At 51.7% G+C, this 23,516-nt stretch overlaps 1 protein-coding gene and 1 pseudogene across 16 annotated transcripts; one reads left to right on the top strand and one right to left on the bottom strand.

The window, feature by feature from the left end:
* The first annotated feature begins 6,038 nt into the window (after positions 1-6,038).
* On the top strand, positions 6,039-10,405 carry LOC311442314 (mediator of RNA polymerase II transcription subunit 27 pseudogene; annotated as a pseudogene). The gene is made up of 3 exons (XR_014698934.1): positions 6,039-6,287; positions 6,880-7,105; positions 7,278-10,405. The product of XR_014698934.1 is annotated as a mediator of RNA polymerase II transcription subunit 27 pseudogene (transcript).
* Positions 10,406-10,553: 148 nt separating this feature from the next.
* Positions 10,554-23,481, bottom strand: GLYCTK (glycerate kinase). Of its 15 annotated transcripts, none has more exons than XM_084531361.1 (11): positions 23,395-23,473; positions 23,023-23,097; positions 22,600-22,652; positions 22,275-22,451; positions 20,027-20,074; positions 18,142-18,382; positions 16,995-17,100; positions 14,696-15,058; positions 14,192-14,343; positions 12,811-12,986; positions 10,554-12,218 (listed from the first exon to the last, which is right to left on the bottom strand). In XM_084531361.1, exons 8-11 carry the CDS (start codon positions 14,980-14,982, stop codon positions 11,313-11,315), a joined length of 1,521 nt encoding a protein of 506 aa, XP_084387487.1. In that variant the 5' UTR covers positions 14,983-15,058; positions 16,995-17,100; positions 18,142-18,382; positions 20,027-20,074; positions 22,275-22,451; positions 22,600-22,652; positions 23,023-23,097; positions 23,395-23,473; the 3' UTR covers positions 10,554-11,312. The 15 variants fall into 15 exon arrangements, with proteins under 15 accessions (XP_084387487.1, XP_084387498.1, XP_084387486.1 ...); XM_084531372.1 differs by lacking the exon at positions 22,600-22,652 and adding an exon at positions 21,704-21,806; XM_084531360.1 differs by lacking the exon at positions 22,600-22,652 and having other exon boundaries at positions 23,395-23,481.
* Positions 23,482-23,516: the final 35 nt, after the last annotated feature.

The following is a 23,516-nucleotide window of genomic DNA, read 5'->3' as shown; positions in this document are numbered from 1 at the left end:
GGAGGGATGCAGAAGTATCCGTCGTCTTCCTTGGGTCTGCTCCACGACACGAAGCACCCAGCCTCTGCCCTCTCCATCACCATGGGGCAGCCACCCCTCCAACGCAGAGGGGGATGGAGGAGAGTTTCCTCCCCACCTCCTTTTTTTATTTGTTTTGTTTTCCTGCTATCTGAGGCGTGATTAGTTGGGAGAAATTCCTGAGTAGATCTCAGTTGTTGGGGCCAAAACAGCACCCATCAGATGAAACTAACGGGAAATGAGGGAATGGTTTCTGTGATTTTTCTTCCCTGTTTTGACCCTTCGAATTATTCAAGGTTCAGCTGCAGAATCATATGAAATGATTCATGCGTGTCTCCAGCCGGTAATTTTGGGTCTGTAGGTGGTTTGCAAACAAGTCACTGTAAGGATGAGAGTGACAGCTCCGACTGTCGTGGTTACTGCGCTGGGTTACATGGTTTTGTCTCCATTTCCCCACCGGATCAGAAGGGTAATTATCAGAATCAGCGGAGTGTAAATTTTAAAGCTAAGACCTCCCTGAAATATTCATAGCTCTGCCCTCAGCCGAGGGTCAGGCCCTGGAGCTGGAAATCCCAGACCTGGCTACGTGGCCCAGCACCCGCTGGGTCCCCATCGCCTGCCTGGTCCCATCGCCTGGACCAGCACCGGAGGGAGGGGACAACTGGGCAGGGCACGGTGACCTTGTGGTGTCTCCACCATCCTGCTCCGACACCTCTCGGTTTTGTCCACACATCTCTGAGAGCTGCAATCTGCAAAGCCCTGGGGGGCTGCACGCAGCACTGGCTGCTATTATCCCTGAGACAAAGAGGGACAGGCAGGCAGATTACTTTGGCCTTTATTTTTTTTCAGCTAGGAGCAAAGAAAAGCCTTAAATGAGCTTGCTCCTGGGAAGGGATGGAATGGGCAGATCCCCCGGTGCCCCCTTGCTCTCCCCAGAAGCAGCAGGACCCCATCCCTCCCCTGGCGCTGCCCCATTGCCCTGTCCCCATGTGGCAGGGAGGATGGATGCTCCCAGCTCCCCTCCCTTTAGATCCAAGGCTGGGTAAGGTTTCGTCTCGGGGTTGGGGCTCCCTGCATCATCCTCACCTGCCCGGGGTGTGGAGCAGCAAGAAACAACCTGATGCTGCCCTGCGAGCAGCCAGAGCCGCGGCGGTCCCTCTGCCTCGTGCCACCCCGGGTAGCCCCGGGGGCACCAAGCAGCTGCCAGCACGCTTTGCCCAGCGTGGGGAGGAAAAAAATGGAGCTTCGCTGGGCTCGAGGCCTCCAGGAAGGTGGACGACCCAGGGTGGCCGTCACCTGCACGTTGCTTGCGTCCTCTGTCCGTCCGTCCGCGCGTCCTCCGTCCGTCCCTTTGGTGCTCGGCCGCTGGCAGCAGCGGGGCCGCGGGGTGGGTTTCGTCAAGAGGCCGGTGAAGCGCTGATAGTTTTATGTGTGGCACTTAATTATTTTCCCATTCCCACCGCCACGTGACGGCGAGCGGCGCTGGCCGTGCCCCTGCTGAGCCCGGCTCTGTTCCTGCAGTCCGCGGGGCTGATGGCAGAGGCATGCCCCACGTGGAGTTTAATTATTGGCTTTCTTCCTTAGCAGAGTACGTTGGCTGACCTTAATGCAATTAATTAGGGCTTAATCAACTTCTGGTGGCTGTACACAGCACACGGCGATTCCTGCCTTTCCAGGAGGGTTTCTGGGAGGTTAAAGCAGCCGGGGGAGGGTTGGGACAGAGTCTCCAGGGTTGGGTCCTGCAGGCGGGTCTCAGTGAGCTTAGTGCGGGGACCAGCCCCGTGTATCTCTCCAGGCTGGAGGAAAGGCAGGTGAGATGGGCTCAAGGAGCCTGTGCTTTGGGGCAAAAATTTGGGGCTGCTTATTTTCTGCATTATGCTGAGCTCAGAGGGGATTCAGTAGGGCATCACCCCCCAGGGTCCCTACCAGACCAGGGCTTTTGTGCTTCGGGATGCCTCCTACCAGCTATGGGGCTGCAGCTGGGTCGTGCAGCCACCAGCCACTGTCCAGGCTCTCTGGCCCATCAGTGGGTGCTCCCAAGGCACTGGGGGGACATCTGGAAGGGCGCTGAGCCACGGTGCCAGGTTCATAGGGTGTCCTGTGGGCTGCCAGCACCCCAGGCTCCCAGCGCGGGCATCAGGTGGTGGCACAGACGGGACCTTTTTCCAACAGGGTCTGGGGCCCTCTTTCAACAGCAGCTGAGGAAAGCAGTGGGAGAACACCGGGATGAGCAAGGAGAGCCAGGAACAGCCCAGCCAGCACTTCCATGAGCCTTGGCCTCTTCAGGAGGATGAGCCATCCACCCTGAAGCTGCCTTTGCCCTCCCCCTCAGCAGCCCTTAGCCCCAGAGAGAAGAAAAGAGCTGTCAGTCACCTGCCCTCCCTGGGGCCCGGGGAGACCAACAGCATTTAATAAATAATAGTACTAATTAATATTGCAGGGCATCCCCGTGGGATGTGGGGCCCCGATGAATAGGGAGATGGCAGAGCTGTGTTTCGAGCCCAGCCTGGCCTTGGCCCTGCGGTCCCTCAGGAGATGCTTTGTGCCCTCTTGCAGCTGGCTTGGCTGCTGGCTGCCCCGGAGCTGTGAAATACAGCCAGGGGCACGGATGTTTGCTGTGAGAGGTTATTAGGATGCCTCGTGTCTCCAGCTACCGGCTTTTAGATGCCCAAGCCAGCAGGATGGGTGCTGCAACTGGTTTCATTGGTGTCCTGGTGCAAACCGGGTGGAGGCAGTGTCCCCGCTCCCCTGGGTGGGCACCGTGGGGCTGCCAGGGTCCCGAAGGCTTTGTGTCCTCCCCATTGTGGCTGTGATCTTACGTTTCTGTGCAGCCCATGGGACTGCTCTCCCTGGCAGGGTGGCTCGTGTCCCCTGGGGTCCCAATGTCCCCATCTGTTACCACCCTGTGCTACCGAGCCCCCTCGTGCTCGCTCCCCTGGTCCCAGGAGGTGGCGGCAGGAGCCACACCAGCCGCTCTTTCTGTTTTGTTTGTTTTGGTGCCAATTCATTAATTTTGAAAATCTAATTAGGATTCTGCAGCCCTCTCCACTCAGCACTCTCCTTGGGAGGATCCTTGCTGTCTCTGAGCTCTCGCTGCACCCCCAGTCAGCCCCAGCCTGGTGATTTGGGTCCCTTTCCCCCCACTGCCAGCTAATCCCACGCCTTTCTACGTGGCTAGAGCCCCTCGAAGCCCAGCAAATGGGAGGTGATATTTGACAATAATCCCTCCGCTCCCCAGGGCGGGCTTCTCATATTACAGGTTATTAAAAAACCACGAGCCAGGCAGCGATAACTGCGGCACGGGGAGAGCCGAAGCACGGATTGCTGCTGGCCGGGTCTCCCCCAGCAGAAGGGGCTGCACAGCGTGGCTCTGGGCTCTGCTCGGTCCATTTGGGTCTCCTGGAGCATCTCTGGGCAGAGCTGGAGCTGGGTTGGACAGGGCTGGGGATGCAACCAGACCCTGCTTGATGACAGCAGGATCTGTGCGATCGGTGACACGCGGGCACCAGGTTGTCTCCCTCTGCCAGGCAGGAATTTGGGGAAAAAATGCTTGCATGGGAAGGGAGATGCTGCTGCTCCTTCTCCTTGTGGGCTGAACGCAGAGAAGTATTGCTTCCTCAGGGCTGGGCAGAGCGAGGCTGGTTTTGTCCCATGGGAAATTCAATCCGCCAAGGATCTGTATTTCCTTGAAATATTTTATTTTTTTCGGCAAAAATATTGATTTCCCTGCAAGTAGGCTCATTGCAGCTTAAAATGTTTCATTGCGTGGTTTGGGGGGTTTCTTTCTGGTTTTAAGTCAACATTTCCCCTTAAAATGTCACTCTGAGAAGGCTTCTTTTTTTAAGCAAAAGTCTGTGATGACATTTTAAGTGGAGAAGAAAATTCCTGCTTCGTTTCAAAATGTCATCTTAGAGTGGGGTGGGTTTTTCTTTTTCGTTCCAGCATTCCCCAGGGGAGAAATGAAGCGTTTTTGTTTGAGTAACCCCGCTACCACCCCCAAATACAGGCCCTTTTAACTCAGTTGTCACCACCCCTGGAGGTGTTCAAGAAACGTGCAGGTGCAGAACTCAGGAGTGTGGTGCAGTGGGGACTTCAGTACTGGATTAAAGGTTGGACCAGGTGACCTTAGAGGTCTTCTCCAACCTAAACGATTCTACGATTCGATGGCGTTTTTGCAGTGGGGAAAACTTCTGCCTGGAGAAGTTGTGCCCCAGCTCCAGACCTTGGTGGGTGCTGGCACTGGTGGGACGGCTCTGGCCCAGCCAAACCTGATCCAGGGCCAGAAAATCTCCTGCTGCTGAACCCCTTCGGGCACTGGGCAGGCCCCGTTCAGTGCTGCTGCCTCAGTGGGTGCAGGACAGTTCCATGGTGCCCCAGGTTTGGAAGCTCAGCTCTTTCTGTTTTCCCTCTCCTCCTGGTTTTCTTTTATCAGGCTCGCCCTGACAGTAACTTGCGCTGCTCTTACAGATCAGGTTAGAGACTGAAGTTATTTCACTTTTATTTATTAGGGCAATTATACCTAATGATTCACATGCTCGTGGAGAGTAATTACTCCCAAACACAGCACCATCGGTGTTCTTACCCAACCTGGGTACGGTGATTCACGCCTGCATCTCTCCTTACAATTCATCACACAACAGCCCCTGCCTTGCTGACTTTGTTCGGAGGCGTAGAAGAAGCGAGCAGGGGCCCAGCAGCACCCACCACGCGTGCACGGTTGGACTGGCTGCTGCGGCACCACGACCCGCTAAGCTGCTCCTGGCCTTGGGACAGACCCCAGCCCTGGGATGGAGGAAGGTTTCTGGGGGTGCTTTTGGTTATTGATGCATCCTAGTGCTTTGCACAGCAGTGCCAGGTCAGTGTCATCAGTCAGGAGAAGCAAAAGAGGTTTGGGAAGCTGAGGGTTCGTTTGCTTTTCTGGCTAAAAGGAGCTTTGCCCTCCCCAGAACGTCAGGGACACCTTGCATGAGGCTGTGCTCGCCACCTGCTCTCTTCTACTGCCACCCCGTGCTTTTAGCCCCAGCTCTCCCCTCCTGCGGCTGCCCGAATCGATGCCGGGATGCGAGCAGTTCCCAGGGAGAGGCAGGAAGAAAGGAGAGGCAAATCCTTTCTGCTGCCCCTGCTTGGCCTCAGTGCTTCTCCCCAGCGTTGCCTGGATGGGTTTCCACGGTCTCGGGGAGCCTGCACCGCGGTGCCCCCAGGGCTCGCTCTGGTCCTGCCCGCAGCGGCCACTCCTTAAGCATCCATCAAACAGCCGCGACCGGGGGAAGTGATCCCTGGTTTCATTCCACCCACGTCCACCTTCTTAGTGGAGAAGCTGTGTTTGTTCACGCCGGTGTCTGGCCTCCTGTCAAGAGCTCCTGCAGGCAGCCTGGAGCTGCTCCTAATGGGCTGCCAGGGGATTTGCGCTCTGACAGTAGCGTGCGCCGGGCGCTGACAGCTCCCTGGAACGGCTCGCTCCGCCCGTGGGACTGGAAATTGCTCGCTCATCTTCTCCCCGGCGAGACAGCAGAGGGATGGGCAGGGATGCTCTGCTTGGAGGGGGCTGGTTGCACGTGAGACCCCCTTCTCCCCACCATGCATTTGCAATCTGGGGGGATGCTTGGAGCTGAAAAAGCCTGGGGATGGCGGTGGTACAAGCAGACGCAGGATGGTGAGGCTCTGGGACAAAATGGTGATGCTTGAACCAGCTCCAAGGGGGCAGTCATGCAGGGATGGGACCCCTGCTATCTGGGAGAGCTGGGAGCAAGCACCAGCGCCCTGCAGGACTCCCCCTCCAGCTGCTGTCCCCTGCCTGACCGAAATGCCACCTCTCTTCTGTTTAACACAGGGCTCCTCTGCCTCCCCGCGACAGGGCCCGGGGGGCTCCCTGGGTTGATCCCAGCCACCAGCTGCAGAGGGAACGGCCTGGAGCCCTGCCGGCGTGGAGCACCTCACCGTCTTGTATGGCTTTTTATTCCTATGTGATTATACATCCTGCCTCATATAGGGATTGAAGCCGTGCAATACGCTGGGGTCCTACAGCGGAGAGCAGCCCGTGCACCGTGGAGACGGCCTCGGAGGAGCCACCGAAGCCAGCCTGAGCTCCGTCCTGCACCCGGGGTTGCCAGTGGCTTTCTGACGTGGTTGTGCTTCATCACCGAGGATGCAGGAGGTGGAGGGAAAGGAGGAGGAGGAGGAAGAAGCTGGGGAACGGCTGCAGCAGTGAGGGCTGCCCCAAATGCAGCACTCCTCAAAGTTTCTCAAGAGGCCGCCACTGCTCTTTAAAGGTTTGCATTAAATCTGTCACATTAGTGAAAATAGTGGAAATTACCCAGCTTGTGGAGGAGATTAAAGGCAGACCCCTTCCGATCACTTCATAAAGGAAGGGCCCCATTAACACCTAGTGAAATATTAGCCATTAATCAGGCCCTGCGCAAAATAAAACCATCCACATTTATCATTATTGGATCCTTAATGAAGTGATAATGGGAATGCTGGGGAGCTGTGATATTAATGTCTCCTAAGAGGCAAGAGCAGAGCCAAGGGCAGCAGCCAAGATTTTTAATTTACTGCCAAAAGCTTGCGCTGTTAATAACACAGTTACTTCTCCCGGCCATTAGCGCTGTTTGGCTACAAGCAGCCCACTTTGGAGAGCAAGCCCACCCTGTACACGTATGCCCCAGCTTTGCTCTCGCCCTTGCCCGTGCTTTTTTTCCGACAGCTGTCCCCATGCCTCCCGCACGGGGATGAGAGCCGGGAGCTGTTGGCCCAGAAGCTGGCATAGAAGAGATTTGCTTTTCAGGTGAAAAGGGCAGGGACTGGGAGCATCAAAACCAAGCAGCTCGTGGTGTCCTTGCGCTCTGTGACTTGTCTCCTTAGGCACGTTGCACCCTGGAGCCAGGATGGCGAGGAGTTGGCCCCAGCACGGCTCTCGTGGTGGAATCACTCACTGCAACCAGTCCCACCCTTGGCTTCTTCCTTTCCCAAGGCAGGCTCAAGTGACGCCGGTGTCCCATCCAGGGCAGGTACAGCCCCAGGTGCCCACCTGCAAAGCCATTGCTCCTGGCAGGCTGCAACAACCCAGAGACAAAGCGGTGCCTGGCAGGTAAGTGGTGCTCTGTATCCTCAGATGCACCTGCTAACGAACAAATCTTTGCAACCCCTGACCAGCGCAGCCCAAATTTAGGCTGCCTTGTGCATGGGGTCTTCTGTCAGCAAAGGAAACACTGGTCAGGGTGGCAGCATTAATGTGCGATTCTGTGCTTACCATCCTCTAGAGGAATAAAACGATGCCTTGTCTGTAAGGGATGCACACACTGAAGAGAGTCACGTCTTGCAGAGCTCCTTCCTCCCTGGACAGATGGATATGGCCCACTCAAGCAATCAGTCAGAAAAAAAAGCTTCAACGTCTCCAGGTAGAAACATGAGAAGATGAAGAGTGTCTCTGTAACCTGGGTGTCCTTGGTCAACCTCCCCCTGTCCTGTTATCTCCTCATTAGAAGAGAAGGAACAAGAATAAAACCGTGTGTGGAGGCCAAGCAAATGTAGATGTGAAACGCACTTCAAACAGTTCCAGCCTTTCAACAAACCTTTTATCAGCCGTCTCTCCCCACCGCTGCAAACTCCTTTTAATCGTTAGTGAAAAGCCACTGTTTAGAAAGCAAGGACACTGCTCGGGGTACGCGCGGCGTTACCAGCATAGGCATTTCCCAGGAGAAGCCAGCAAGCGCTCACCCAAGGTCTTCTGAACTCGACTGCAGCACAGCACAAGCAGCAGCTCCAAGGACTAGCACGGTGCTCAGCGATGTGGAAGGCTGTGGGCAGAGCACGGGGACACATTGGGTCCGTGGTGGTGTCCCCAAGCTGGCACACAAGGCCTGTGGCACTTCTGTGCTGGGAAGAGCTGGATTTGGAGCCACTCAGGACTGCACCGCAGCAGCATCTGGCCCCAGACCCCTTTTTGGCTGTAAAGCTACTCGTGTCGGTGCCCCTGCGGTGCTGGCACGCTGGGCACACAGCAAAAGCCAAATGATCTGAAGCCCACTGGCAACCTCTGGAGAAAATTGACAACATGGAGCAGCATCTCCCCTGCCATCATCACCCAGCGTTACAGCAGTGCAGGTCTCTTCCAGCAGACCTCAAAGCCGTCTGCCAGCACCAGCGAGTTCAGGCGTGTTGCAGGAGGCCTTCAGGCTCAGAGCACAATGTGGGGATGTGTTTCAACACCAGGGGAATGACTGGGGGTTTGAAATCTCCAGGCTTGTGCCATGGCGCTTCCCCTGGGCTGTGAGCATGGATTGATCCTGGCTCTGGCTGTGGTCCTGTCAGTCCAGCAGCCAGCCTGGCACTGATACCGAGGGGAAGGGGCTGGCTCCCACAGCAGCCCTGCTGAAACCCCTACTTGTGAGATACTGGCTTAAAAAAAAAAAAAAAAAAAAAAAAAAAAAACAAAGCAGGAGGTGTCGCATCCTGCTCAGAAACCCACCCTCCAATCCATCTCGGAGCAGCTCAGTGCTGCTGTGTAGCAGCTGCTCAATGACACCGCTACTCGCAGCGCTGGCAGGACGGTGTATTTATGTCATGAGATTAGATCAGCCACATGCAGTAGGCTTGTCTGTCTGGGAAGAGTCTGAGTCAAGCGTGTCCTATTAAATTAGGGCTGGATTTTCAAAGGAGCTCAGCTTCCACTTAGGCTCTGTGACAAATAGGCAGGTTTTTCAAAAGGACTTGAACGTGTTGGGTCAGACTGGCTGCTGAACTGAAGTCCTTTGAATAGCGAGCCAAAACCATCGCCATGCCTGTTGCTACAGGCAGAGCCCTTCTAAAATTCAGCTCTACCGTGGGCTCCGTGTCCTGGGAAAGCCATCTCATCTCTGCTCTGTGATAACCACGGCGTTCTCCTGTGTGTGGTGGAGCAGCTCCCCGTCAAAGCAAGGCTCCGGCAGCTCTGCCCTTTGATCAGCTCAGCAGCATGGGTCAGGAGAGCTGAGTGTGAAGGTTTCCTTGCCTTTTGTTCTGCAGAATTAGCAGAGTTAATCAGAGTGACAGCGACTTCTGCCTCAGCACAGAAGAAAGGTCACTGGCTCGGGCTGGGTGCGTGACTGTTTTCCGGCCGGTTGGAAAACATCGCCGTGAAAGCTCTTAACATACACACCGCTGGCACGGAAGCTCTCCTGGGATCAGCGGGGGTTGCAAAAGCCACAGTGGGGGCTCTCCCCAGCAGCCAAGCCATGGTCTCGCTTTCTTCGTGTCTTTTAACCACAACCTCGCCATGCTCCGGAGTGGAGGGAGGCCGGCTGGGTCCAGGATAAGATGGCACACGGGGTGCTGAGCCCTAGGGTCAACCTGGAGGCCTCCCAGGCCATCGCCACCATCCAGGCACTGTGCTCCAGCATGGAAAGGGTCTTTGACTGCCTGAAGGTTGGCATGTGGAACAAGGAGATGCTGGAGGGATGCGAGAAGGGCTTTGTGGCCACCTTCCAGGAGAGCCTGCACTCCCTCAGCCACAACCTGGGTGAGCTGCAGTGTCTGAGCAATCCAGTTGGTAAACTAAGAACCGTCCCGTGCGCAACAGTGGACTGCTGAACCTAGATCCTGTTCAGGACAAATGGCCTCTTTACAGCAAACTTCTTCAAGCCTACAAATGGTCAATAAGTTGCAGTACCGTGCAGGGCCAGCACCTGGCCTTTTGAGCCAGCAGAGACTTGGGTCAATCAGAGGGGAGCATCTGCAAAACGCAGACCGAAAACCCAGGCAACAACTCTCATCTTACCTCCTCGATGTGTCGATGATGTGCTCTGTCGCATTGACAGGATGTTCCCTGAAAGGACTACTCAGCTATCCCTGCCAAACGGGGCCAATGCTTCTAGTTACCCAAGGAAAAGTGCTAAAAGCCACAATGGTGACACGGAGCCTCTTCATTGACCAGGCAATGGTAGAAGGCTACAATGAAAATGGCTATACCAATGGCAACTTGACATACGGTCCAAATCCAACTACCAGGTGTTTCAGAAGGTGATGGATCATGCGACCACTGCTCTGTTGCCCTACCAGCTGCCTTGGATGCCCGATGTGGTGGTCAGGTCTTCCATGACCTGGTTAAGAAGTTACATAAAGCTGTTCCAGGCTCCGTGCCAGCGCTGCAGGAAGTTCCTGCAGGATGGCCTGCTGCCCGTGTGGAGGGATTTCCGAACACTTGAAGCTTTTCATGACACTTGCAGGCAATAGTAGCACAGCCCAGCAGTTGGCACATGTGCAGAGAACAATGTTGGGCTGGGAAGAGAGCTGATGGTTTAATTGCTGGTTCTATTTCTGGCCCTTTCACCCTGTACTAAATGTTGGGGTTGCATTAATGCAATAATACACAGCAAGGCAGATGTGAGCCTATTGTATTTTGCAGGAGAGGGTAAAAATCTGTGTGTGATTGCTTGATGCTTCTCAGCTGATATGATATATCTGGGGAGATCTGCTATCAATGATCTTTATCCTAAATGTTATGGAAAATATCTGTGTATGGTTTGTGTTTTGAAACAGAATTTGCAGTGTTGAAGTCATTTATAAGCTTTAAATAAAATTTATATTCCAGAACAACAAAACAAACAAACGAACAAAAAACCACAAGTGGTGTCCCTCAGGGATCAGTCTTAGGACCAGTGCTCTTCAACATCTTTATCAATGACATAGACGACAGAGTTGAGTGCACCCTCAGCGAGTTTGCAGATGACACCAAGCTGAGTGGTGCAGTTGATACTAGAGGGAAGGGATGCCACCCAAAGGGACCTGGACAGGCTGGAGAAGTGGGCCCATGAGAACCTAACGAGGTTCAACAAGGCCAGAGGGCATTGAGGCACTGGCACAGGTTGCCCAGAGAGGCTGTGGATGCCCCATCCCTGGAGGCATTCAAGGCCAGGCTGGATGAGGCTCTGGGCAGCCCGCTCTGGTGGTTGGCAACCCTGCATGGAGCAGGGGGGTTGAAACTAGAGGATCTTTAAGGTCCTTTTCAACCCAGGCCGTTCTATTCTGTTCTGTGAAGCTGTCACAGTAGCAGTGGCTCTCAGCAGAAGTGCTAACTGCAACCTCCATGTCCACAACGTGACTGCTTGCCTTTCTCAGATCCCAATTACAAGTGCTTGACTGTTCCCAGTGCATTTGCTGTGGACATCCACTCGTGATTAATTAGTGGAATCTTTCTATCAGAGATATTAGCACACTTGACAGCTAGCCCTAATTTAAGTAGTTTTGTCTGCAGTGCTTATTGCCTCATTTACCCCTGGTCCTAATTAAACGCATCTGAATATCGGCAGAGGGAGCTTTCATGCTCTGTCCTTGGGTCTAATTAAAACAGCCTGGATATCCATGACATTGGTGCCTGTCAAGCCTGTCACCAGGAGGTGACGCCCGCGTTGGAAGTGGCTGAAGAAGGTATAGGAGTCGTTGTTGCTGAGGAAAGCCTCCGCATCGAGGCCTTCCTGGAACGCCTCGTCCACCAGCTCCGGGCTGCAGAAGGCCCCTGCTGCTCCTGTCGGCCCGTCCTGCCCGTCCGTCCCCCCGCTGAGGAAGATGATCTCGCACCTCCCCAGGGGGCTGCTGGCCTCAGCGCCCTGTGCCCTGTGCAGCCCCAGCCCCACTTGCAGGGCCAGCTCCTGGTTCCTTCCTCCCTTCCCGCTTCCTCGAAGCCGAACCGTGGTTTCTCCGCCAGCAAGGATGCAGACTGGTTTTTCAGGCCCTAATCCTCGGAGGGCCTGCAGAAACTCGGCCAGGTTCAAGCCTGGGATATCTAACTCTGCTGCCAGCTGCAGAAGGTTCCCCCTCACCTCGTTGCCCAGAGGCCCTTCTCCGAGGCCAGCAAAGCCCAGGCAGAGCAGCCTGATCAGCTGGCAGTACAGCGCAGCAACGTGGCCGATGTCCCCGCAGACTGCTGCGCTCAGAATCAGGGCCACGTAGCCCAGGCCCTCAGCCTGGCGTTTGGCCTCGTCCAAAGCCAGTGCATTTGATCCGATGATGACGTTGCAAACGTGGGAGTAGTCTTCTGGAGCAGCGCGCGTGGTGGGAGAGCTGGAGAGCACTGTTTCCACTGACTCGGGCAGGTTGTGCAGCAGGTTGTATTTGGCCAGGACCTGAAGGCAGTCTTGGACGCTGTGGGAGCTGGCAGCGGTGGGCCCACTTGCTATGATGTCCAGGGGGTCGCCGATCACGTCGGAAAGGATGAGGCTCACCACCTACCAGGAGCAATGGCAGTGGGTTATTGTGGAAGGCAAAGGCAGGTGATCATGCCAGAGTCGTGGCATAAGCACTGCTCTGAGTTACACTTGTGCTAAGGCAGATCTTGGCCCATTTTTTGTTTTAAAGTCCCATGAGAGTCACCTTGCCCTCCTTGAACCCAAAGACCTACAGTGTCTTTTGATGCTGGACCATCATGACAGAAAACAGACGGCTCTTAGGCTGAGAACCTAGTGCGGGCTGAGCCTACGTGCCAGTGATGGCACACACTGAAAACAGCCCCTGGGTGAGCTAAGGGTCAGAGCTGGCCTGGAAGCGCCGTGGGACGCAGCACAGCAATGCACCAGCACATCACAAACTGCTGCTGGGGGAGGGCTGGGGACTGCTGAGTGGTGTGATGGGATGGCCAGGTCTGAATCCCCCTCCTTGCACCCATCTCCCTGAGAGTTGGGATCCTCAGTGAAATCTGAGGCACAGCTCCAAAACACCACACATGCGTTGTTCACTCAGTGAGGAAAAAAGCCCTGGGAGTTGATTAACCCATTGTTTGAAGGCGGATGGGTGATCTCTGCACAAGCAGACCCCTGTTACCTGTGCGGGATATGCGAGCCGGGCCAGCCCTCCACCCTTCAGCAAGGACAGAGTCTTCCGGACAGTGTTCAGCTCCTGTATGGCAGCTCCTCTGGAAGCCAGCATCTTTGTCAGTTTCTCTTTCTCTTCGAGGAGGATGGGAGGGATGGGAGCAGGCAGCAGGGCTGAACCACCCCCTAGAATGCAGAAGAGATGGCAGGGATTGAGCACGTTTTCCATCAGGACACGAGGAAAGCCTGGGAGGAAAGAAAAGGGGGACAGAATAACAAGAGAAAGCACACCCATGGTGACAGTCTTATTGATGGGAATTCTGACAGTGCAACTGATACACGTGGGCATTGGAAATGCAGAAAAGAAGGCAAGAAAAAAGACTAGAATGGAGAATTGAAATGGATGGAAGATACAGAACAGAAAAGAGCAAGATCTGAACAGAGGGTGAACATGCACAAAAGTACAACCGAAAGCTACCGTCAAAAGGCAAAACCTGCTCAGAGGTTTGAGACAAATCAGCATCAATAAAACATGATGAGCAAGAAAAACAAATGCAAATGCCTGTGTTTCAGTCAATAGCCAGGGATCTAGCTGAGAGGCAGGAGCAGTTGGGGACCGGCTGCTGAGTGGGAGTGCATGTGCACGGGGAGCTGCAGCCGCGGGTAGATCCTGTGCAGGCTCCCTGAAGGGCTGAGGAGTCTCTCGGAGATGCTGGTAGCCAGAGGACAGGAGGAAACCCAAGGGAATCCCCAGCAAGCACAGCTAGCTGCCAGCTACTTGGGTGTCTGCCTAGCAGCACTGCGCTCCCTGCGCTGGATCATGCTCCAGCATCCACAAAGCAAATAGAGAAAATTACCAAGCAGAGACCAGGGGGTTTCAACAGAGCTGCTCCAACCCCCTGCTTGCTTTTGCCCTGATTCACCCAGCTGAGCTCAGGCTGTGGCAATGTGCTTCCCGAGGCTAGTCCCGAACTTCAGCTTCCAGACTCACATCCCCACGCAGATTTGGAGCTTGTGAATCAGCCGAGCACTGATTCTCCCAAGCCTGCACCTGCAGCTGTAAGGAAGGGGCAGGAAAAAAGTGCCACCTTTGCCAAAAGGTGAGGGCAGCTGACAAGCTGTGTGCCAGCGTCTCACAGCAGTGGGCCCAGCCTGCACAGCTCAGCCTCTCCACAGTGCTGGGAGGCAGCCCACCCTCTGCAGCAGCTGGCAGCCCCCTGCTCTCCCCTGCTGCATTTCTGGAGGAAAGTTTGTGGGAGAAGGAAGAGGAAAAATCACTGCCAAGGCCGGCACAGCACAGCAGTGCTGCACAGCCACATGCAGGCACGCATCTGGAGGGACTACAGCAGCAACAGGGGCCTTCAGCAGGACCCATGCCCTGGGATCCCCACCTGAGATGAGCACGAGGAGCAGGTCGTCTGCTGTCAGGCCCTGAGCCAGCTCCTGAATGGCACCTGCTCCCCTCAGAGCCTCGGGGTCAGGGAGGTTGTTCTTTGCGCCTTCGATGACCTGGATTCTGCTGTGCGGCTTCAGCAGCATCTCCCTGGAGGGGTAAGGAAAGCAATCACACCACTGACACCAGCACCTACGCAGGCAGCCAGGCTGTCAGCTGGCTGCACCAGAGGGAAACGGCAAGTGACCAGGACAGGGAGGTGGCCTTTGCTGTGCATCTCTTCCCAGGGCTGGGGAGGCAGCGCAGTCAACGCAAAAAATTGTCACTGGTGTCACTGGGATGTGATGGAGCAATGGAGGTTGAAGGTCAGGGTGTGGTGGACAGGGTGGGCAACAGAGCAAGGGCAGATAGAAAGGATTCAGAGGGTTCACAGCAACATCCCCCAGAGGACAAACCTGGCAGTTTACCCCCACCCAAACTGCCCAGTCACAGGCTCCCTTACTGCATTCCCGCTCGCTGTAGGCTCTCCTGGATGCCTAGTGGCACACTGACGATCCCCCGAATGAGGTGGTCCCCCAGGATCTCTTCTGCAGCTGCTGCCATCCCCAGCACAGCCTTGCCAAACCCCACCAGGTACAGGTTCCTCTTCACGGGAAAGGCCCGGCCCTTCACTATCAGCTGCGGGCACCCGTCTCCCTGCAGCTTCACAGCCCTCTTCAGCATTGGGGCCGGCCGGACAGTGCCCACCGCACTGCGGAAAAGGGACAGCGCGTGCTCACGAAGGGACATGCTGCCTGGGCGGGGTGGGCTTGCACACACTTTGCTGACGAGGCCTCAGGAGCTCAGGCAGACAGCACCTTCCAGCCTGCAAGGGAAAGCATTTTGTTCACACTTTGTTCACTAGGAAAATAGACAGGGTGGTTACAGGGAGAGCAAGGAAGCCAAATTGTGGCCCGTGGAATGCTAGCTCCTGTTTCCTCCTAAGATTTCCTCCTATCAACTGCATTTTTCCAACCTCTCCCCAGGCAGGAGGGAGAGGACAGCGTCACATTCAAACTACCTGTCAGCTTGTGGTTCCCCTGCAATCTCATCGCCTCCCACAGGGAAGGTGAGCCCTGCCAGACAGCTCCTCTGTCATTGTAAATTTGCCACTGGCAAGCCATCATTTCGATGTGCTCAGTGTTTGACACTTTTCCAAACCATGGAGGCTGCTCTCTGTCCCGGAGAGAGCAGGGCATCCGAGTGGAACAGCTTTTCACTACATAAACTCCCTTCCATGTGCTAGCCAAATGCTGACCTCATTCTGTGGCTGTGCATTGCCCCATTTTCCCCCAGAGTACCACGTACAGACTTTGGAGAATCAAACCCAAAACCAACGTGCTTGTTGGCTGCCGGATCCCTTGCTGCAGAAAGACCAGTGATGAGGTTTCCCCAGCAAACAGCAAATTAACACAGGGCTCCATTCTCCTTTATTTTTCAGTCCTCTCATTATGCATTAAAGTCATACGTCAAGATCTGGTAGGACTTTGGATCCAGGCAAAGTTCCCAGCTGGGTCTCTGAAAGTCTGTTTGAGCTAGTCTCCACCAAGTATTAGAATTCCACGCAGCAGATATGAGCATGGACTGAAGAATCTCAGCTGCTCAAGGGCAAACAGTCACCCTGACAGAGGAAAGGCAGCTCCTGCCTGCATGCACGTGTCTGTTCCCTCACAGCACTTCTTCCCTCCATTAACTGGCAGCAAGTTTGTTGCTGGTTTCCCAGAACCAAAGACCCTTGTCATCTGCATCTCTCTAGCTCATGGCAATTATGGTGCAGGCAATTAGGGAAGGGTGCCAGGAAGCTGAGGCAGCCCTGGCAACACACTTAATCACAGAACCATTCAAATTACCTGCTAGTTAATTCTATTTCTACTAAAAGGATATGTTTCAGCACAAGGCCAGTGTCTGGCTCCTCTTCTGCAAGAACACACAAGTTCAGAGGTCCCTTTGTCCTAATGCTCCCCTAGCACTGACAGGTGTTAATCATTAAGCCAACAAGCTTCCCAACAGCTCCTCTGGGTCTAAACCAGCCTTTGCTGCAAAGACAGAGGACAGACCCAAAGGCTCGGTGAAAAACTCCACCCAAGCACCTTCTCAGGCAATGAAACTTGGGCACACTCTGAAATCCATTGGACAAAGGACTCGCAGACAAAACCATAGTATGGTGAGTCATAGGTTTGATGGAGAAGAAAGAAAAAAAAGATTCAGTGCTTAGGAGAAACATGTTTTAAAGGCAAAACCCAGGGCAGATAAGCTACCTATCTAAGCTCCCCTTACATACTGCTCCAGACTGTCTCTTCAATCATGAGAAGAGATGGGAAAGGGAAGGTGTACTGACCACTTTGTTCCTAGGTTCTTAAATCTCATGGCAGCTGGTGCTGTAAGCAGTTTAAACCACTGAGCCTCAGCCATCTCACAATGAGGGCCTGAGTAACCGTGCTAATACCAGTGAAGTGAACCATGCACCTCTCAGGAACCGAGATTGGCATCTCCTTTCCCAGCAGGTCTCTAATTCACCTGGCAGCGTAGTGCAATCAGAGAAAGGTGTTAGAAAACAAGAGGTGCATCATGCTCCAGGTCACCTTGTCCGAGTTGTGATACAGTGTTTACAGAGAAGGCTGGGAAAAAAAAAAAAAGGCCTAAATAGAGCCAGGCAAGTTTAAGAAAATAAAACCCCAAAGCTTTTAACAGGCTCTGTCTCTGCCTTGATGTTTCTGTGCATGGCTGACCCTGAAGACCAGGGGAATTGAGTACAACCAGACCTGCAACTGCGGATCCTGTCACATGTACCCTGCCGGCGGCTCCTCTCAGCTCCAACTCCAGACATGACACAGCAGGCGTGAGTCGTTTAAAAGCAATCCTCTCCTACTGGAGATGAAAAAATAAATGCCAGCTTAATTCATCTAGCACTTGTGTGCATACTGCTAATGCTTGCTCTGGTCTGGAAAGCATTTCACTACAATAGCAGGCATGTAATCTGTTTTCTGCACTCTGAACTCAGATTATAATTTAACCATCAAGGTCTGATCCAGAGTCTGTTGAAGGCAGTGCATGTCTTTGCACTGCTTCTGAAGATTTTAAGGCACCCCGTCACTGATACCGACCTCAGCGCACAGGTGTAAAAGCAGAATAAATCTGGTGCAAATCTGCTTGCATTCAGGGGTTATCCAACTACATCAATACAATGGAGAGCTGAATTTGGCACAGACCCATCAGCTTCGGAGGTCTCCGTGTGTAATTCTGCTCCCTGTCAGCTCTGATTAGACATGCAGGCTCACTGGAGGCTCCCCTTGGAATGGGGGTGCTACTAATGATGTCACGAATCCATTTTTATGTAATTTATTTATACTGTCTCAGGCACCAGGTACTAAATGTCATCAGGGAACAGCTATAAATCAGAGCTATGAAATCCAGTGTAGATATTAAAAAAATAAAAACTCCTACTCATTTTACCAGGGCTTTTTATAACAAGATCAAGAGAACCGAGTATCACCCCGCACCCAGGGAGAGACAGCATAGGAAAGAAAAATAATCGAAATGGCAGCTCGCAGATTACCTCCGTGGATGGAGGGTATAGAAATGGTGTAACTGCCAGTTACTGCTACTACTCCCCTTCCCACTGCTGGCTAGGAGGAATCTGGGCTGGAAAAAGGGGCTTATGATATGACCTACGTTGCTTCATGTAGTAACCTCAATTTCCCAGTTTCTCAGGGAAATCACATGGGGATGCACTAGCCCTCTTCTCTCTGTATATACAGTCACACTATGGGCACTAGCGGGGCTGAGGTTTCACCTTCTCTTTGTCCCTGCCTGGGACATTTTTGGCATTACGGTATATTTAGAAAGGCTTTTAGAAAGTTTTCCACAAGATTGCACTAATCTTAGGAGGAAAATGATGTTGAGAATTACCTGTTACAAAGAGAGCTGGCAGACTGGAAGGGGCTTAGATCAATCCCCTCTAAATGAAAACTTCCTCAGCTTTCATTGGTGAATAATGGTCACCATCAACATACTTGTTTGCACGCACCACCATTATAAGCTTTTTCTTCATAAGGCTCCTCCTAAGACTGTAGAAACTTCCACTGGTAACTCTTTCCACAAAAAGCAGCAAAATCCTAGCTCCTCATTTTCACCTTCTCTGGGAGAGGAGCTGCACCGTGATAAAACACAGGCAAAACACGCGTTTGCATTACCTTTCATTAACTTTTTAATTAAAGCAATTCTGCAGGCTAGGAGCCAAAGTCAGAAGGAGACAGAAACAAGCCAGCACCAGGGGCAGACACATGGCAAGCTGCCAGGTAAATTGGATGGTGGCATGAGACCAAAAGCATGGGCACAGAGGGGAACAGTCTAAGTCATAAGCTTGGAGTCACACTGGGGAGGAAAAGAGTTCACAAACGAGCTGCCTATGCAGTGAGAAAAATGAGCCAGTGCCAGACTGCATGGCAGGTATTTGAAAGGTGGGAAAATATTCCCTTCTAGGGACTAGTCTGCCATCACTGAGCAGAGCTGCATTATTCTGGGTGCTATGGTCAGAGGTTTGTTCAAGGGTTTGTGGCACAGGCTTGGGGTTTTCTTAAAGCTGGGGCAATTGGGCTTGCTGCAGGCTGATTCAGCCACACAGCCCCAGTTTCACGTGCTGCAAGATGTGAGGATGCAGTCTATGAACGCTCTGGGACATATGATTTAATTGAGATCTTCAGTGTTCTAAGGTAGTTTATTTCTAATGTCATCAGGACTTCTATGGCTTTCCTTTGGAGTGGCAATGATTGGTGGTTGGCCCATGGCATACCGAGCTGACTCCAAAAGCCCTGAGGGGACTGGAAAAAAATCTGAGATGGCACTAGATCAAACCCCAATTGTTTGAGGATAATTTTGAGCTCAAGCTGTAAAAGACAGATTACATCTTTGTTACTGTAGTAAACTTCCAGATACAGCAAGTTTTAACGGTGTCTCTCGCTACTCGTTTTACTTGCTACATGACTTTCTTCTGGCCTCTTGGTATGTAAATTACCGTTAGACTCACCGAGGCTTACTGCTTCCATTTTTCATGCACTGCCGTGGGAGTTTACCTATGAAGTACAGCACAGCGTACTGCGTTCACAGACTTTACTGCGCTCAACTCCCATGTCCCCACTTACTGACACATCTCCTCTATCATTTGATATATCAAATTTAATTTGCCTGCTGAGCCCTGCTCCAACTCAAACTTGCTGTTCCAGATGGTCCCGAAAGCATCACAAGAAAATTTTCTAGGAGATGCACTGAACCCAGGAGGAAAACAAAGCAGTGAAGGTTTGTTCCAAGCGACTATTTGGGGAGGATTAGATGGGGGATTTTTCGAGACTAATCTCTTTAAATGAAAATTTCAGAATTTGATTAATTTTTTAATCTGCACATGGATTTGCATAAAATTACCGTGCTGCCTCATTCCCACTTTGTAAAAGAGCACATGTCTAGGATGGACCAGCTGCTCACCGGTCTGCTACAAAGAGTCCAGCACACAAGTAGGTGTGCAGGGATGGGGTGCAGAGTCCTTTTGCCCCTAATCACCATGGTGCTCCTTCAGGGTTCACTGGGAAAGAGGAAGATGGTGGACAAAAGAAGTGCCATGAGACCAGCTGCACAGAAAGTTTGCTAGGCAGGCAGGGGAGAAAGGAAGGAGTCTGAGCACCTTTGTTTCAAGAATATGCTCAGCTCTGGGGAAAAACCCAGGAGTCCTAATTTCCAATATACATTTTTCTGTATGTTTCTTGGAAAAGAAATCTGGTGCTCTTATGACTGATTTACTCACCACGAGAAGTGTCAACAGGGTTTCTTTGCCTTTGATGAGGAATGTAGCCTAAGGCCAAACACAGAGAAGTAAGTGTTCTGTTCAGCATTTTATATATATAGATCAGTATCATTAGTAAAAAAATTAACTGTATTTGACATATGCATCTTACTAGTTTTTCTAGGTCACACTCCCTTCACTCCCTACATACCTTTTGGAAATGTTTCTCCCTTGCACTGGGGATTGTACGGAAGAAAAATTTTTCACTAAAAAAATCCTTCTGTAGCTCAATGCAGAACGGTCCTACCCTGAAGCCAAGTCCATGCCAAGTCTACTTCCTTTCATGCTGCAATTTCTCAAACTCCCTATTCTGAGTCAACTTGCAATCACAGTTGAGAGTCATTTAAAACCTGGGGAAGGATCATAGTATTCTAGAGAAGGAAAAAAGTTGCCTGCCTTGAGGACTGAAACGGTTGAAAAGGGTCAAAATTCAGTACTGCAAAATACAAGGTCACAGTCTTTGGGATTAACAGCAAAAAAAAAAAAAATATGAGCTCCTTAGGTGGAAGTAACATGAGGAGAAAGAGCCAGGAATATTAATCAGTCAGGATGACAATTACAGCTGCCCTCTAGGCTGAGATGACAGGCTGTGGGGAAAGTGGAAAGCAGCAGATGTGATCTACCTTGACTTCAGTGAGACTTTTGACACCACACTCATTAGCAAGCTGAAGAAGTTTGGGCTGGGTAAACGCCCTGTTATGCTGGCTGAAAAATAGCTCAGCCACTGGGCTCGGAGCGCAGCCATCAGTGATTCTCTGTCCAGATGACAGCCGGTAATGAACAGGGAAGACCTGGGTCTCTGTTGGGATTTGTGTCGCCCCATTGCTTTATTAGTAACCTGAGGGCACTAAGTATTTAGTAATTAGAACTAATTATATATTCTATGTATTATATATGTGTATATATGTATTTTATATATATAAAACTACAATTAATTAGTTAGCTGGAGGCACAGTTACCAAAGAGTGATTCTTCAGTAACTTCGTGGCTGACTTAATTTAGGGAAAGTGCTGACATACTGAATAGTGGAAACACCTTCCAGAGGCACCATGATGATAAACTTTAGGTCAGGGCCAACAGAAACCTCACAACGCTCAGAAAGAAGTACGAGGTTTTGCTGCTGGGGCAGGATCTCTGTGGATCAGGGCAGGCTGAGAACCAACTTAGAAGCAATCTGCCAGCAGCTACAACTACCTGAAAGGTAGTTATGAAGACAACAGAGATGAAACCTTCTCGGTAGTGGCAGAAAGTATTAAATGGCCACAATTTGTGACTCAGGATGTTCATGCTGGATGTGAGCAAAATGTTCTTTACAGTGACCATAGCACAGCTCTGGATCAGGCTGCCCAGAGAAGCTGTGGTCTCTGAGCTAGGAGCCTTTCAGGATTTGGCTAGACAAAGCCATGGTCAAGCTAGCCTTGCGTTTGTCCCTTCCACCACCACTTCTGAGATTACACACAATCTCAGAAGATAATCTCAGAGATAACTGCAGGGACTCCAGAGCATCACGTTTAGCTTCAAGAGCCCATAAAGAGATGCCAAATTGTGGGACACAAGTTCTCTGCACAGGCCTTCAGTCATAACTGCCACCCACTGAGGATCATCGCTCCCAGCAGAGTCCAACAAAAATTTATTCACCTGAGTAGCATTGTTTCCAGAAACATCTCTAGGAAATTAACATCCACCCATCTGAGCAAATGCGAGCGTGGGACTGTTTGTATTGTGCAGGTTACAGTGGTACCTAATATAGAAATGCATAGGTAGAATGACTGCATTTGATCAATATTACTCAAGCAGCAATTAAGCCTTTTTTCTATTAACTAGTTTTGCAAGGGCATCATCCATACTTCCTACCTAATGTGACATTTTGCTAGGAGATCCAATTATCCTGCCAGATAAATTCCAGCTTCGTATAAACTGACAAACTAAGCTCCAATGATTGGGAAGAAAGGCAGAAGAAAGAATAAAAAGGGAGTGACAAAATATCAAATCAACAACCCACGGTGTTATACAACTCTAAAACTTGGCTAAGTATTGTAGGTGTTTTGAAGTAAATTGTCTTATGATGGTATTGGTGAGTCATCTTCTGGGCCCACATGAGATAATCCAGGCTTTCATCATGCAGTTTACAGTGTGCAAGAGGCATGCTGTTCTGAACTTCTCTGAAATCTTTCATTACATTAAAATCGATTGTAGGTTTCGAACTGACCTGTAATGGAGTAGCTGACCCCGAGACCCTCTGAAGTAATGAATGTGTCTTCTGTTGGGTCTCCCTAAGCTCCAGTGTTAAAATCTCGCGTCCATTCCAGAGTAAAGCTCAGTGAATCATTCTGACAGGCCGATCAGATCACAATATGAAGGGGTGAACCAGGCTAGATGTCAAAACCTGTAACGGTGAGCCGTAGGAAACAAGCGGTAAGAGCAAGTTATCTCAGAGAAGACTTTTATTTCACTGACTAAATCACACATGCACGTAAAATAATTGAACGTGTCTGACATGTGAACAGCCCTCTGACAACAGCTCCCAGACTTACTGGTGTTTGTCCACAAGAGGGCAATCTTATTCTGAAGCAAACCGTTCTGGAGACTACGGAAGGAAAAATTCAGTTAACATTTATGAAGTGATTGGGGCTTTGGCGGTGTTTTTTTTTTTTCTTTTTTTTTTCTCTTTTTTTTTTGTTCTTGTTGTTTGTTCTTTTTGTTTGTTTGTTTGTTTTGGTTTGAGTCTAAGTTTCCTGGGGACTGAAACAACAAAAGACCTGGTTTTCTTCTAAAATACCAGGGTGCTGGAAATCTTCACGGTGGTTGGAGATTCTCACCGCTCTTCTCACCTCTATCTTCTCACCCCAGGAATAACTCTTCGAGGCGTCAGAAGTATAAAAACACGAACAGAAGCTGGTGGCAACATCTGTGATGGATTAATGACAACCCCAAGGTTCCTGTACCAGGACACCTACCTCAGACCCCAGGCTGTCTGTCTTAGAGGTTGTGTTTGCCACTCCTGAGCCCGTGGTGCTACGGCACTTGTATTGCTGTGAAGGCCAGTTTGTAGCACAATTAAGAATACTGAGCAGTAAAAAAGTGTAATAATAAAACCGAAGATAAAATTTTAAAAGTGAAATCTATCACATTTTCAACGACGGGTCTACAGCAGGGGTTTAAAGAGGACAAACTGCTCTTGGAGGGGAATCCAGCAGGCACCCCCACCCAGGCACACACCACAGCCCGCACCAACCCCGACCCCTTAGGGCAGAACCCCCCGGAGAGCAACCACTGCGCTTTTTTTTAACCCCCCAAACCCCATTTCTCCATTAATTTCCCCCACAAACCAGGAGGGGCCGTGAGGGAGCCGTGAGGGGGCCCCCAGAGCCTGCCAGCCGCGTCCCGCCCGCCACTCTCAAGATGGCCGCCCGGCCCCCCCTCCCCCCCCACACACACCCCCCCCGGTGCC

The sequence above is a fragment of the Aythya ferina genome, assembly GCF_964211825.1.
Source record: "Aythya ferina genome assembly, chromosome: 10".
Taxonomy (NCBI): Eukaryota; Metazoa; Chordata; class Aves; order Anseriformes; family Anatidae; genus Aythya; species Aythya ferina.
The sequence above is the reverse complement of the archived record's forward strand: the minus strand, read 5'-3'. Positions and strand labels throughout refer to the sequence as shown.